The sequence below is a fragment of the Corvus moneduloides genome, chromosome 26, assembly GCF_009650955.1.
Source record: "Corvus moneduloides isolate bCorMon1 chromosome 26, bCorMon1.pri, whole genome shotgun sequence".
Lineage (NCBI taxonomy): Eukaryota > Metazoa > Chordata > Aves > Passeriformes > Corvidae > Corvus > Corvus moneduloides.
In genome coordinates this window covers 1,715,387-1,729,256 of record NC_045501.1, presented here as the reverse complement: position 1 = coordinate 1,729,256, position 13,870 = coordinate 1,715,387, and the positions used below count along the sequence as shown (strand labels likewise).

The 13,870-nt window shown below is 60.5% G+C and overlaps 2 protein-coding genes and 1 long non-coding RNA gene across 19 annotated transcripts in view; 2 read left to right on the top strand and 1 right to left on the bottom strand.

Moving 5' to 3' along the window:
* SRCIN1 (SRC kinase signaling inhibitor 1) overlaps positions 1 to 7,460 on the top strand; it is an 83,333-nt gene extending 75,873 nt beyond the window's left edge. For 7 of the 12 annotated variants that reach the window (XM_032134155.1, XM_032134154.1, XM_032134153.1 and 4 more), the window contains 3 exons: positions 607 to 1,719; positions 3,410 to 3,547; positions 6,242 to 7,460. In XM_032134155.1, coding sequence (XP_031990046.1) covers positions 607 to 1,719; positions 3,410 to 3,547; positions 6,242 to 6,550 — 1,560 coding nt within the window. In that variant the 3' untranslated portion in view covers positions 6,551 to 7,460. Of the gene's footprint in view, positions 1 to 606; positions 1,720 to 3,409; positions 3,548 to 5,371; positions 5,547 to 5,666; positions 6,126 to 6,241 lie in introns of those variants that run through there. The other 5 variants (XM_032134161.1, XM_032134163.1, XM_032134157.1 and 2 more) reach the window with 4 other exon arrangements.
* A 1,378-nt stretch (positions 7,461 to 8,838) lies between these two features.
* LOC116455909 lies at positions 8,839 to 9,873 on the top strand. 2 transcript variants are annotated; one of them, XR_004244485.1, is made up of 2 exons: positions 8,839 to 9,083; positions 9,476 to 9,873. It is a non-coding gene; the product is annotated as an uncharacterized LOC116455909 (long non-coding RNA). The 2 variants fall into 2 exon arrangements; XR_004244484.1 differs by lacking the exon at positions 8,839 to 9,083 and adding an exon at positions 9,090 to 9,377.
* A 1,965-nt stretch (positions 9,874 to 11,838) lies between these two features.
* The window catches only part of ARHGAP23 (Rho GTPase activating protein 23), a 37,118-nt gene continuing 35,086 nt past the window's right edge, over positions 11,839 to 13,870 (bottom strand). For all 5 annotated transcript variants that reach the window (XM_032134171.1, XM_032134170.1, XM_032134169.1 and 2 more), the window contains exons 23-24: positions 13,555 to 13,586; positions 11,839 to 13,449 (exon numbers count right to left, since the gene is read on the bottom strand). In XM_032134171.1, coding sequence (XP_031990062.1) covers positions 12,427 to 13,449; positions 13,555 to 13,586 — 1,055 coding nt within the window. In that variant the 3' untranslated portion in view covers positions 11,839 to 12,426. The remainder of the gene's footprint in view (positions 13,450 to 13,554; positions 13,587 to 13,870) is intronic.

Here is a 13,870-nt window from a genome sequence, read left to right as displayed (position 1 = left end):
TCTATTCTTTTTTGCTCCAATGAGATGCCAGGGCTGGAGGAGGGAGCTGAGCTTCCTCTTCCAGTCCCTGTCCATGCTGTGGGATGTAGGGCTGGACAGGAGGGAGCTGAGCCTCTCTCCATTCCCTGTCCATGCTCAAGATCCCAAGGGGATTTCAGGGCTGGAGGAAGGAGCTGATAATTCTTTTCCAGCCCCTGTCATGCTGTGGATCCCTGTGGGATGTAGGGCTGGACAGGAGGGAGCTGAGCCTCTCTGCATTCCCTGTCCATGCTGTGGATCCCTGTGGGATGTAGGGCTGGACAGGAGGGAGCTGAGCATCCCTTTCCAGCCCCATCCACCCTGTGCCTCCCTGTGGGATGTCAGGGCTCCAGGAGGGAGCTGAGCACCCCTTTCCAGTCCTTGTCCACTCTGTCCCTCCCAGCGGGGTGTGTGGGATGGGCAGGAGGGATCGGAACCTCCCTCCCTGCCCAAACTCCCGCCTGGAACTCCGCCGTGCCCGGAGGCGCCGGCGTGGGGGGACCCCAATAATTTGTGGCGCCCCGTGGTGCCCCCCCAGGCAAACCCCGCTGCCGCCTGGCCCCTAATCTGTCTGAATTCTCTACCCAGGAGCCGCTGGCGCTGGCAGCCCCGGCGAGCCGCGCCTTCTCCCTGCCCCAGATCGTGCTCACCGAGTGGGTGTCGGAGCCGCCGTCCCCCGAAGCCGAGCCGGAGCTGTGGGTGGCACCGGGCAGCGCCGGAGCAGGAGGGCAGCTGCCACCCGAGGGGACAAGGAGAGGCCGTGTGGCGGCTCCTGGCAGCTCCCCAAAATCCCCGCTGGCGCAGGGACCCCGTCCAGCCCCGCAGCCCCCCGGCAGCGCATCCCGGGGGCTCCCTTCGGCAGCCAGCAAGGCCCCGCCTTTCCCGAGGGATAAAACGGGGGAACAAGGAGGGGACGCGGCTCTGGACGCTGCCAGCAGGCCAGGAGGCAGCGGCAAGACTTGTCCCCAAGGTCCTGGGGCTGCGCAGCCTCCTCGGAGCCAGGCGGGAGGTGCCGGAGCTGCGGAGACCGCGCTCCCCTCCGTCGGTGCCGGGATCATTCCCCAAATTCCCGGCGATGCGGAAAGAGCCAGGCTTCCTCCTGGACACTCTGCCGGGGCTCCCAAAGCCGCGTGGAGAGAGGAGAGCTCGCCAGCCGCGGCCTGCCCGGTGCCACATCCCGGGATTCCCGCAGGCAGGGATCCAGCCCTGCGGGGAGCGGCACATTCCCGGGCGGAGCAGCCCCCGGAGCAGATTCCTGCCCGCTCCAGCCACTCCGCGGCACCTCCGGGATGGGATGGAGGGGCTCCGGCTACTGCGGGGGACCCCGGAACGGGGGGAAAGGCAACAGAGGGGCTCTACAGAGGCCACTTGTCCCCCGGGCGCCCCACGGCCCCGGGCAAAAAGGAGATTTATGAGGACACCTACCAAAGACTGGACAGCCTGGAGGAAACCATCCGCGAGCTGGAAATGACCATCAGCGAGATCAGCAGCCACCCCGCCGTGGAATTCGTGTTCCTCAAGGACGCGCTGGCATCCGAGGAGGCCGGGAAAAGCCTGGGGCATCTCGGGCACGGAGGCTGTGACGGTGACACCGCGCTGGACCTCAGCCAGGCCAAGGATGGCGCTCCCAAAAGTCCGTCCCCGAGCAGGACCAAGCCAGCGCTGCTCCCGAAGCCGCAGCTGCCCCCCGGCACGCCCCAGGTTCATTTTCTCTTCTCCCCCGTGCCCTGCTCTGCCCTGGACTCACTCTGATGTCTCTTCCTCTGCGTGCTCCCTCTCTGTGACTCCACCTCCAGGCAGAGCCGAGGTGGAGAATGAATCTTCCTCTTCTCCCTGACACTTGGAGAGGTTTGGGAAGGGCAGGAAGGAGCGAGGCAGAAGCTGGCAGCGGGAAGGGAGACGGTGCCGGGCGGTGCTGGCTGATCCCGGAATTAGAGCCAGAATTAGACCCTGGATGAGGTGGACTCTTCCACCCTGGCAGGTTTTTGGAGCACCAGGTCCATGATGGGCATCCCATGGGATCCAAGAGCATCCCACGGGATCCAAGGGCATCCTATGGGATCCAAGAGCATCCCACGGGATCGGCCAGGGTTGGGTGCTCCGGGATGCCGAAGCACCGCCCTTGGTTTCACCGTTTCGCATAAAAACCCTCTCCCAGCCAGCAGCAGCTGGAGCCTGGCAGATGTTTCTCCTGATTAAACCCCAGCGCGGGCTCCCTGAAGCCATCCCAAATTGCTTCCTGCTGGAATCCAGCTGAATATCTGGGAAAAACAGGGAGGGGGAAAAACGCCCTGAGCTCGGCTGCGACGTCAACCTGCTCCTTCATTAACAGCGAGCGCTGGGGAATAAATCTCCTGTTCCCTTTGGAGCCGCTCTCTCTCCCCTCGGGGGGGGGGCTCTCGCTGGGTGGACGGGGGTGTAGCTGCAATTTTTCCTGCTGGGTTGGTCTTTTTTTTCCCGGGAAATGGGAAGTGGAGCTGCGGGATGGATTTATGGCCGGGACTGGGGCAAAGCCAAGCTCAGGGTTAGGCAGGAGAGGCTGTGAGGGGTCAGTCCTAAAGCAGAGAGGGCCAGGGCAGGGCTGGTGTCACCTTCCAAGGATTCTGCGCTGGTCAGGAAGATTCCCAGTGCCGGGAATGCGGGGGATGGCGCGGCACAGGCACACGTGAGGTTGTCCCAGGGTTGGGATTTGGACTCTGATGATCCTCGCGAGTCCCTTCCAGCCGGGGATATCCCATGATTTTATGATTTCCTTGTGCTGTAGGGTGCAGGAACCCCCCATGTCCCATCCACGGGAACCACTGAGGATCCCAGCGGTTCCCCTGTGCCACGGATTTCCCAGCCTGGGCTGTCCCCACTGGCACAGGAGGCCACCAGGAGGGGACCTGGGGTGTCCCTGGCAGGGGAGGGGACACGCGGGGTGTGTGGCACTGCCCTCGCTGCCGCTCTGGCGAGCCTCTGTATCCTCACCTGTGCACAGCCATAAATAAACTCCTCTGTATTCCTATAAATAAACTCCTCTGTACTCCCATAAATAAACTCCTCTGTATCCCCACTGCCGCCGTTCCCACCTGGAATCTGCTTCTGCCTGCCGCCGCCTCTTTCCCTCTCTCTTGGCCCTGCGGGGTGTCCTGTCCTGCCCTGCCCTCGGTGTCCCGGTGTTTGCCGTGTCTGCCCTAAACTCCCTCTCGGGTGGCTCCCGGTAAGTCCCGGCCGCGTTTGGAGCTTGGCCACCACCAGCACGGCGAGCGGGTGACCTCGTCCTCGCCTGGCGTTGTCACCACGGGCTGTGCTGGCAGGGGTGGCGCGGCTCCAGGCATCCAGCAGTGCCCGTGGGCTATCCACCCAGCCAATTTTAACCCTTTTTCCCCAAAATTTTCTGTCCCGGCAGAGCGGTGGCGTCTCCATCCCGGCCATGAAGGTGGTGAATCCGGCGTCGCGGCTGAAGCAGGGCCAGCAGGGCAGCCCCGACAAGGGCAAGCACATCAAGCAGCGCATGGAGTACATGCGGATCCAGGGCCAGCAGCAGGTACTCCACCCCTAGAACCGTGCCAGGGCTGCCCGCGGCCCTGGCATCGCCCTCGGGCCCGACCTGAGTCGGGGACACCCCCAGGGTGATGATTTTTGGCTTCTCTCTCGGTGCCTTCTTCACTTTGGCTGAGCCCCGCGGGGCTGGGGACGCGGGCACGCGGCTGCTGCAGGTGGGGCTCTTGTCACACCCCGTGGCTGCTGGGGACAGGGACGCGACTTCGTGCTGGGAGTCACCAACTCGTCCCCGCTGTGGTGTGAGGGTGAAGCCGCAGCCGTTTGTCCCCCAGCGCTGGGGGTCACCACTGCCCTGACGGGGTGGCTGAGCCCCGGCGTTGTCCCCTCACCCCGGGGGACTGTGACACCTCCTTGGCGGTGGTGCTGAGCTCTGGGGATGGGAATTCCCTCCCCCTGCGGCTCCTGTCTCGGGAGGTTTTGGGGAGTCCCCCCATGCATCCACAGAATCAGCTTGTGGGTGTCACAGGCGGGGTGGTGGCACTGGGACACCGGGCACTGTGGGGACAGGGTGAGCGGGCCACAGCAGCTGGAAGAGAAGCGTTTTGGGGTGGGATGGAGCATCCCCCTCACCCAGCCCCCAGCACTGACCCCCGTCCATGCCGGGGGCAGCTCCTGCTGCGGGCGGTGGGGCTCCCCCGCCTCTGTCCCTGCTGTCACCCCAGTGCTGGCCGTGCATTCCCAGCTGGCTCAGGCCCCAGCCCAGGGGATCACGGCCACTTGGGTGCCCTCCCTCCCTCCTGACCCCTTCTCCCCTCTCCCAGCACCCCTTTCCCCCTCACTGGACAGCAGCACCTCGAGCGGGTTCACCTTTCCCGCCCCCGCTCTGTGTCTCAATCTCCTTTCCATGACCAAACCACCCAATAAACCCAATTCTGCTCATTCTCGTGGATCCGTCAGCCCTGTCGGACAAACCGAAGGTTTTTCCCAGCTATTCCAGGCAGGGTTTTGGGGGGGATTTCTTGCGATTTGGGCAAATGTGGAATGAGCAAAATGGGCACCTCCTGACAAGAAGGGTCAAGCCCCCCCTCGGCTGCTCCGTCCCCAGGGCCTGGCACTGTGGAAAAACCTCCCCAGGGAGGGTCCATCCCTGTGGCCAGCCTCTCCCTGTCCCCTCCAGCGTGCGGGGTTTTCCCACCCCTTGGAGTCAGGGAGAGGCAGGGAGTTCCCTCTGGCATCCCCACGGACCGCACACACCGGACAAACACCGGCCTGAGGGGCTGGGAAGCATCTCCTGACTCCATGAGGCCCCCAAATCCCCTCCCCTGGAGGCCACGCAGCAGCACAGCCGCGGCTCCTCGGTGTCACCACCGTCCTCCTCGGTGACACCTCGGTCCCCCGTGGCACCATCAGCCCGCTGGCACGCCCTGATGCCCTCGCTGGGGTGGCCACAGCTGTACTTTTCCATGTCACTTTTGTCCCCTCTGCCCTCCCTGTGCAAGATTGGACCGTGTCCCCCCTCCCTCAGCAGCCCAACCCCTCCTTGGGGGCGAAGCGGGGCTGGAGGATCCCTCTCCGCGCTCCCTGGGGGGGTTTTGGAGCGTCATTCCCTGCTGGTGGCCCGGACCAGCCGGGTCGGGCCGTACCAGTGCCGCTGGTGCCACCACGGGGGGACAGGGACAGGGTGGGCACCGTCACCCTCCGCCGGGGGCTGTGCCCGCTCTAACGCCGCCCTTCTTGTCCCCCCTGTGCCTCCCCCCTGTCCCCTGTGCCCCCCCACCCCCGCCTGTGTGTGCCTGTGTGTCCGCGTGGCCGTGTGTCCGTCCGTCCGTCTGTCCCTTCCTCTCGGGGACGTCCCCTGCCCGTGCAGTGACGCCTGGGACCCGCTCTTGTCGTGCTGCTCGTGCTGGCCCTTTTCCAGCTGCTTGACCTCAGGCCTGACTCACTGCTGCTTCTGAACGAAACTCCCTTTGGTTCTCGGTTGTTTTGGGCTTTTTCTGTCCTTTTTTGTTTGTTTGTTTGGGGTTTTTTTCCTTCTTTTTTTCCTTTCTTTTGTCATTTTTTTTAAGGCTTTTTTTTTTAATTTTTTTTTTTTTTTTTTTTTTTGGACTTTCCAGCCCTTTCTCCTCCTCCTCGTCCTCCTTGAATCTTGCTTTTCTTTCCAGGCCACTAGACCATCTAAAGAGGCCAGTGAGACCTCCCCCACGGTCTCAGAAAAACCCGCAGCTGGCAGAACATCCATCCCCGTATTGACTTCCTTTGGGGCCAGGAACTCCTCCATCTCATTCTGAGCGCCCCTGCCAGCTCCGCCCGGCCGCTCTCCTGCTCCCGGGGGCTCCTCCTCTCTTCCTCGGGCTCCTCTTCCTCCTCCCTGGGACTTGGCTTCTTCTTGAGGCTCCTGGAGGGAAACCGCCAACCTGTCCCCTCCTCTTTCTGTTTGATCCATGTTTCTGTCGCCTCCGCTCCGCCACGAACTTTTGTGTCTCGCCTGCGCCGCGCCTCGGCCCGACCTCTGTGTCCCCTCCCGCTCCGCCATGGCCAACCAGCCACTTTCTGTTTCTCTCTCTCTCTCTTTTTCCTTCTTTCTCCCTTTTTTCCCCTCCCCTTTGGATCGCTGTTGGTTTGGTTTTTTCCCCCCCTTTTTTCCCCCCTTTCCCCTCCCCACCGTTTTTTTTTTTCTGTTTTGTTTTTTTTTGTTTGGTTTTTTTTTTGTTTTGTTTTTTTTCTCTCTTTATTTAAGAGCTCTCAGAGCTTCCCCCCACCAGCGTCCAGCCAGGAGCAGCTTCCAGCTCCCGCCGCGCGGAAATTCGGGAAGCAGCGGCCGCCGAAGACACCCCCGGAGCGGCCCCCGAGGGGCCCGGGAGTCCCCGCGTTGTCCCCGCAGGAGGAGAGGACAGCTCCGGCCAGGGCTCGCCGGTGGGTGGCCGGTGGCGCCGAGGGCTCGGGGCCATCCCGGATCGCTGCCACCGCGGCCACCACGCCCGGCTCACCTCGAGGGGGGCAAGCGGGACCCCGGGAGTGCCGGAGGGGCCGCAGGGCGCGGGTGTGAACTGGGGAGGGGGATCCGAGCACTTGGGGCGGGGGCAGACCCTGCGGTGCGGTGATGCCGGGGGGGTCACCCGGCCGCGGCTCTGTCCCCTCCCTTTGGGGGCGAGCGGGCGGGACGGGAGCCCCGAGCCCCAGGGCAGCAGCCCCGGCCCCGCAGAGCCTGGGGGGGTTCCCGGGGGTCGTGGGAAGGTGGCCCGTGGCCACCTCGCAGCAGCGCGGCCCAGCCAGGTGTGGCACAGGTGTGTGCTGGGTGTGCCCAGGTGTGCCCAGATGTGCTCCGGGTGTGCTCCGAGTGTGCCCAGATGTACCCCAGCTGTGCTCAGGTGTACTCTGGGTGTACCGAGGTGTGGCCAGATGTGCCCAGGTGTGCCCCAGGTGTACCCAGCTGTGCTCCAGGTACACCGAGGTGCATCCAGGTGTACCCAGCTGTGCCCAGCTGTGCTCTAGGTGTACCCAGCTGTGCCCAGGTGCACTCCAGGTGTGCCCAGCTGTGCCCAGGTGTACTCAGGTGCGCCCAGGTGTGCTCCAGCTCTGTCCAGCTGTGCCCAGCTGTGCCCAGGTGTGTGTGTGTGTGTGTGCGTGTGCTCTGCGTGTGCAACACGAGATCCAATCACTCCTTTCGTTCTCTATTTCGTCCGTGGGTTGATTCTTTTGTTTGTTTTTTTTTTTTTTTAATTTCGATTTCAATTCCTTTTCTCTTCCTTTTCCCCCTTCCTCCGGTTTTTTTTCTTTCGTTATTTTTTTTCTTTTTTTTTGTATCTCGATCATTTTTGTACAGAAGAAACGAGAGCCTTTTTTTTTGAATAACAAAGAGGAAAACACACGCGAAAAAGAACAACAGAAAAAAAAAAAAAACACCAAACCAAACCAAACCAAAAAAAAGACCGAAAAAATGAAAAAAAAAAAAAGAAAAAAAAAAATCACGATGCAATTTCTTTGGATTGCAAAAAAAGCAACTCTTTACATTTAAGTGAAGTGTCTTAACATTTTATATTGTTTTAAAAAATATATTTACATATTATATATATATAATATACGTAATATAAATCTATATATAAATATTTAAAGAGGGGGGAAAAAAAAGAAAAAGAAAAAAAACACGCCAAAAAAAAAAGGAAAAAAAAAAACAAAGAAGAGAAGTAAAATCACGTCCGGTATTATTTAGGGGGTGGATTTGAAATCCCTGCTTAGGTTTAGAGCTCCTCGTGGTTTCCAGAGCGGCTTCTTCGCTGAGTTCCCGCCCTCTTTCCTTGTCCCCAGCCCTGTCCCCAGGTCCCGGTGGCCTTGGGGACACGCGTCGCCCAGTGCCAGCAGCAATAGCAGTCACTTGATGCGTTTTTATGGAATTTCTTTGGAATTATTGTTCCTTTTCTCGGTACCAAAGTGAATTCACTGTAGCAAAGCCGCAGCTTCTGGGGCTGGCCCGGGGGTGGCACCTGGCGCTGTCCCCTCCCCTGCACGGGGCTGCGTCACCTCGGGTCACCCTCGGGTCACCTCGGGTCACCCTCGGGGGGACGCGCTGACAGCCCCCCACCCCCCACTGCTGGAGGGTGTGGAGGTGACAAGTGCCACCCCCTTGGTGACACCCCCAAAAATGTCACAGGGGGGTGACAAGTGCCACCCCTCTTTGGGGACACCCCCAAAAATGTCACAGGGGGGTGACAAGTGCCACCCCCTTGGTGACACCCCCAAAAATGTCACAGGGGGGTGACAAGTGCCACCCCTCTTTGGGGACACCCACATGGGGAGGTGACAAGTGCCACCTCTATGGGGACACCCCCAAAAATGTCATGGGGGGGTGACAAGTGCCACCTCTATGGGGACACCCCCAAAAATGTCATGGGGGGGTGACAAGTGCCACCTCTATGGGGACACCCCCAGAAATGTCACAGGGGAGTGACAAGTGCCACTCTTTTGGTGACACCCCCAAAAATGTCACAGGGGGGTGACAAGTGCCACCCCCTTGGTGACACCCTCAAAAATGTCATGGGGGGGGTGACAAATGCCACCTCTATGGGGACACCCCCAGAAATGTCATGGGGAGGTGACAAATGCCACCTCTATGGGGACACCCCCAGAAATGTCACAGGGGAGTGACAAGTGCCACCCTCTTGGGGACACCCCCAGAAATGTCACAGGGGGGTGACAAGTGCCACCCTCTTGGGGACACCCCCAAAAATGTCACAGGGGGGTGACAAGTGCCACCTCTATGGGGACACCCCCAAAAATGTCATGGGGGGGTGACAAGTGCCACTCTTTTGGTGACACCCCCAGAAATGTCACAGGGGGGTGACAAGTGCCACCCCCTTGGTGACACCCTCAAAAATGTCATGGGGGGGTGACAAGTGCCACCTCTATGGGGAAACCCCCAGAAATGTCATGGGGAGGTGACAAATGCCACCTCTATGGGGACACCCCCAGAAATGTCACAGGGGAGTGACAAGTGCCACCCCCTTGGTGACACCCCCAAAAATGTCACAGGGGGGTGACAAGTGCCACCCCCTTGGTGACACCCCCAAAAATGTCACAGGGGGGTGACAAGTGCCACCCCCTTGGTGACATCCTCAAAAATGTCATGGGGGGGTGACAAATGCCACCCCCTTGGTGACATCCTCAAAAATGTCATGGGGGGGTGACAAGTGCCACCTCTATGGGGACACCCCCAGAAATGTCACAGGGGAGTGACAAGTGCCACCCCCTTGGTGACACCCCCAAAAATGTCACAGGGGGGTGACAAGTGCCACCCCCTTGGTGACACCCCCAAAAATGTCATGGGGGGGTGACAAGTGCCACCTCTATGGGGAAACCCCCAGAAATGTCATGGGGAGGTGACAAGTGCCACCCCTTTGGTGACACCCCCAAAAATGTCACAGGGGGGTGACAAGTGCCACCTCTATGGGGACACCCCCAGAAATGACATGGGGAGGTGACAAATGCCACCCCCCTTTGGGGACACCCACATGGGGGGGTGACAAGTGCCACCCTCATGGGGACACCCCCAAAAAGGTCATGGAGGGGTTGTCCTTCGTGCAACCCTGGTGTCCCCGAGCTGTGACAGATTTTGGGGGTGTCCCCTTTTTTCCCAGGCAGAGCAGGGGGGTGACAAGGGGTGGCAGCGCTGGCTGAGGGGGTGACAGCGCCAGGTGAGGGGGTGGCAGGCCCCGGCCTGTCCCCAAACACCCCCTCCACGTCCCCTTTTCCCGGCTGGTGTCCCCGTGAGCGTGCTGTCCCCGCGTGCGTGTGCGTCCGTTCCCTTCATGGCATCGTGCGAATCCCTCGCTGAAGCAAGAAGACAAAAACCACCAAAAAAAAAGGAAAAAAAAACCAAAAAAAAACAAAAAATCAAAACTCAAAAAAAAAAAAAAAACAAAACAAAACAAACGCGGTTCTGGTTCAGACCAGGTGGGAAAAAAAAAAAAAAAAAAAGACGACAACAAAAAAAGAGGAAAATGTGTAAAAACCATGAAAAAAAAGCCCAAATCCAAGCGCAGCCTGCATCGTGCATGTGTCGGAGGCGCCCGCTGCATGCGCTCCCTGCTTTACTCGTCTGGATGTTGTTTCAAAAACAGGAAAAAGAAAAAAAAAAAAAAAAGGCTACGACTCTGCAAAGGACAAAAAAAAAAAATTAAAAAAGAACAAACGGAGAAGAAAAAGCGAAAAAACCACACAAAAAAAAGGAAAAACGACGAATTTCTGGTTCTCTCTAGAGGCTGTTTTGGGGTTTCTACGCCGTCGTGTGTCTCTCTCTCTCTCTCTCTCTCTTTTCCGCATGAATTTTCTCGTGAACTGTTTTAAAAAGGAAATAAAACCCACGAAAAAAGGAAAAAAAAAGAAAAAAAAAAGGAAAAAAAAAAGAGTTGAAAACGCAGGGGGAAAAAAATGAAGAAAAAAGGGACAAAATGAAGAAAAATGGGAAAAAAATGAAGAAAAAAGGGGAAAAATGAAGAAAAAAGGGGAAAAACTGAAGAAAAAAGGGGAAAAAATGGAGAAAAAGAATTAAAAAAAAAAAAAAAGCCTTGCACAGGGGGAAGGCGGGGGAGGGGAGGGAGGGGACCCCCCCCACCCTGTGCCACCCTGTGCCACCCCCGCCCCGCCGTGTCCCCCGTGTCGCCGTGGATGCCATGGGTAGTTGTGTGTGACCGTTGTAATTGCAAATCCCGTGACAAAAGGGTTGCTTTTTATTCTTTTCCTTTTTCCCTTTATAACTTTTTCTTTTCTATCGGAGTGTCTGGCTTTAATAAAATTAATTTTTTTTTTTTTTTGGCCTCTTTCTCTTTTTTCTGGACCCCTTCTTCCTCCCCACCCCCCCAATTTTTCTCCTTCCCACCCCAGGTTGGGAATCATCTCGCTCTGATGAGGATGGGACATCCCCAATTCTGTTGTTTCCTCCCCACAAGCTCAGAGAAAAATGGGATTTATCCTCCCATGGATAAACCCTTCCTGGAATAAAAATTCCCGGACCCTCAGCACCAGGAATTTGGGGTCTCTGCCCGCCTCCCCCTCACCCCCAAAAAAACATGGCAATGAATACCAGCAAAACCTTGAATAACCAGTTTATTTCCAATATATAGACCAGGACTGGAGGTGGGGGGGGGAGGGGGGGCAAAGCAGGGAGATTTTTTGCGTTGGTTTGGGGTTTTTTCCCTCTTTTTTGCAGTTTTTGCAGATCCCGACGGGGCCATCGCGCCGGGAATGGGATGGGAAAGGGTTTGGCGGGGGGGGGGGGGACATGCAGGAGGGTTTTAAAAAGTCACCACTGGTCCAGCACGTCCCCTGCTCGGGGCTGGCCTTTCCGCTGAGCAAAACTTCTTAAAAAATCCTTATAAATCCTTTGGGATATGTTACAGGGGCAGAGACGATATTTACAGGGAAAATCAATCAAACAAACAAACAAAAAAAAAAAACCCAGAAAAAATCGAAAGAAAAGAAAAACAACAACAAAAAAATACGACTTTACAGCAAATATTTGCATAACGTATGAGAACGACACGGAGAGACGGTGACGGGAGGTGACACGAGGCCACCACCGAGCTGGTGGCACTTGTGTCCCCGCCTGGCCAGGCCGGGGCGTCCCCCCCACCCCGCGCCCCCTTCCTAAAGTGCTTCTGGCCTGGGGGGCAGCAAGGGGACAGGGATGGCCGGGGACAGGGACACTCCAGGACGTGCCACACGCGGCCCCCGAGTGTCTTGGGGGGTAAAGGATGGCAATGTCCCCCTCCCAGCCCCGCCACAGGGTGTCCCCTCTCAGTGCCAGCCCCTCCCTGGCCCCTTGGGACCCCCAAAGGGCCCCCCCCCCCCGCTCAGTAGAGCCCCCCCCATCCCCCAGGTCAGGGTGACAGCGCTGAGGTCCCCAAGGGACCCCAGTACACGGGAAGGGGGGTGGTCTCTGACACGGCATCCCCAGGGCGTGGAGAGGCTCTGACACTGAGGTGCCCAGGGTCCCCCAGGGCAGGGGGCTCTCATCGAGGTCCCCAGGGTCCCTGAGGTCCCCAGGGTCCCCCAGCACACAGGGGTCTGTGACACCGACGTCCCCAGGGTCCCCAAGCCGGGGCAGGTCCCCGGCCGGAGCAGCCACAGCGCCCAGGGAAGTGCCCGCACTTCGCTCCGCCGCGGCTGGGGACAGCAGGGCCACCACCACGGGGGGACAGTCCCCGTGAGCCCCCACGCCCCTCCTGGCACTGCCTGGGGGCTGGGGGAGCGCGCAGTGGGACCGCCGAGGGAGCCCGCTGGTCCCCAAAGCGTGGGGGACGAGGTGGCTTTGTCGTGTCCCCCCGCCCCGGGACCTGTTAAATAGAGCAGCTTGTCCAGAGCACAATTAAATACAGGGACAAGGGACAGTCCTTAAATTAAACACTGGCCGAGGGTGGGGCGGGGGGGTCAGAGACACTGCGGGAAGCGCAGGGGCGCCGGGGGGCCGGGGCTGCCCGGGGGGCTCTTGGTGGCAGTGCCGGCGCCGGCAGTGCCAGGCGGGGCCGGAGCGGCGGCCGCGGGCCGGGCTTTGGTGGACTCCAGGCTGCTGAGCCCCGAGTCCTTGTCGCGACAGGGTCCCGGGGTCCCCTCGAGTCCCCGCGGCTCCTTCCACTCGTTGAAGTTGAGGTCCTTAAGGCCGCCGGGCACCACGACCGTGTGCCGGCGCCAGCTGCTCTTCTTGCGGCGGGTCTCGGGGGAGTGCGCCCGGCGCAGGCGGACCCCCATGTCATCGGCGGAGCCTCGCAGGTGCTGCCGGAGCTGCTCTCGCAGCGAGGGCCTCCCTGGGGCCACCCAGCTCTGCTCGTCCCCGCTGGCCACCGCGGCGGTGTCCCCAGCCGGCCGCGGCCGCCCCAGCTTCCTGCGGGCCAGCGTGTCGCACTGGATCAGGCGGTGCGAGTTGAAGGAGGCGCGGCCCAGGGGTGACTTGTCCTCGCCACCTGTCCCCACCTCGGCCTGTCCCGGCCGCGGCCGGGCGCCCTCGCGGCTCTCCGTGTCCGTCTCCATGTGGCTGAGCTCGCTGCGCTCGTCATCCGCCTCCTCGCCGCGGCTCCCGGCCACCGAGTGCAGCTCGGAGCACAGGCTGCGGTCCATGGTGGACAGCGTGGAGTAGCCGGACACGATGGAGCGGGCGTCCGGCGGCGGCTCGGACCCGGCGCCCGCGGGATCCGCGGAGCATTCCCGCTCCATGCCGGCCGCGCTGGGAGCCGCCGGCCCGGTGCTGGTGTCGCGGGGCGCTTTGCCGGGGGTCACCGCGGGGCCCTCCTGCTCCTGCTGCCGGCCCGGGCTGTCCCTGCGCTCCGCGTCGTCGTCGGTGCTGCTCCCCACGCCTTCGGCCTCTCTCCTCTTCTTCCTCTTGCGGGCGGCGGCCGAGACGAAGGGGATGGCGAGAAGCTCCCGGTGCGGCGGCGCTTTGCGCGACGGCCACGTGCCCTGGAAGGAGGGGACAGCGGGGTCAAGGACGGCGGCGACACGGACAGGGACGGGCTCCGCCCCCGCGTCCCCACCCTGCCAGCCCCAGCCCGGGACCCCTCTCACCTTCGGTTTGGCGGAGCCGCTGCGGGTCGAGCCTGGAAAGCAGAGGGGAGAGGGGGATTAGAGGGGTCCCGGGAGGGGGGGAAAATGTGCTGGGGAGGGGCCTGGGGTCGAGCGGGGGATGCTGCTCCGTTCCCCCAAACCGGGACGGGGACATGCCGGGGCTGTCACACCGGCTGGCCTCTGGCAGGGTCGTGTCAGGACGTGCCAGGAGTGGTTCCGGTGGTCACAGGGGGTCCCTGGCATTGGTCACCCACTGCAGAGCCCCAGGGTGGGGACTGGGGACCAGGGGGACACACGCAGGCACACACAGCCAGGA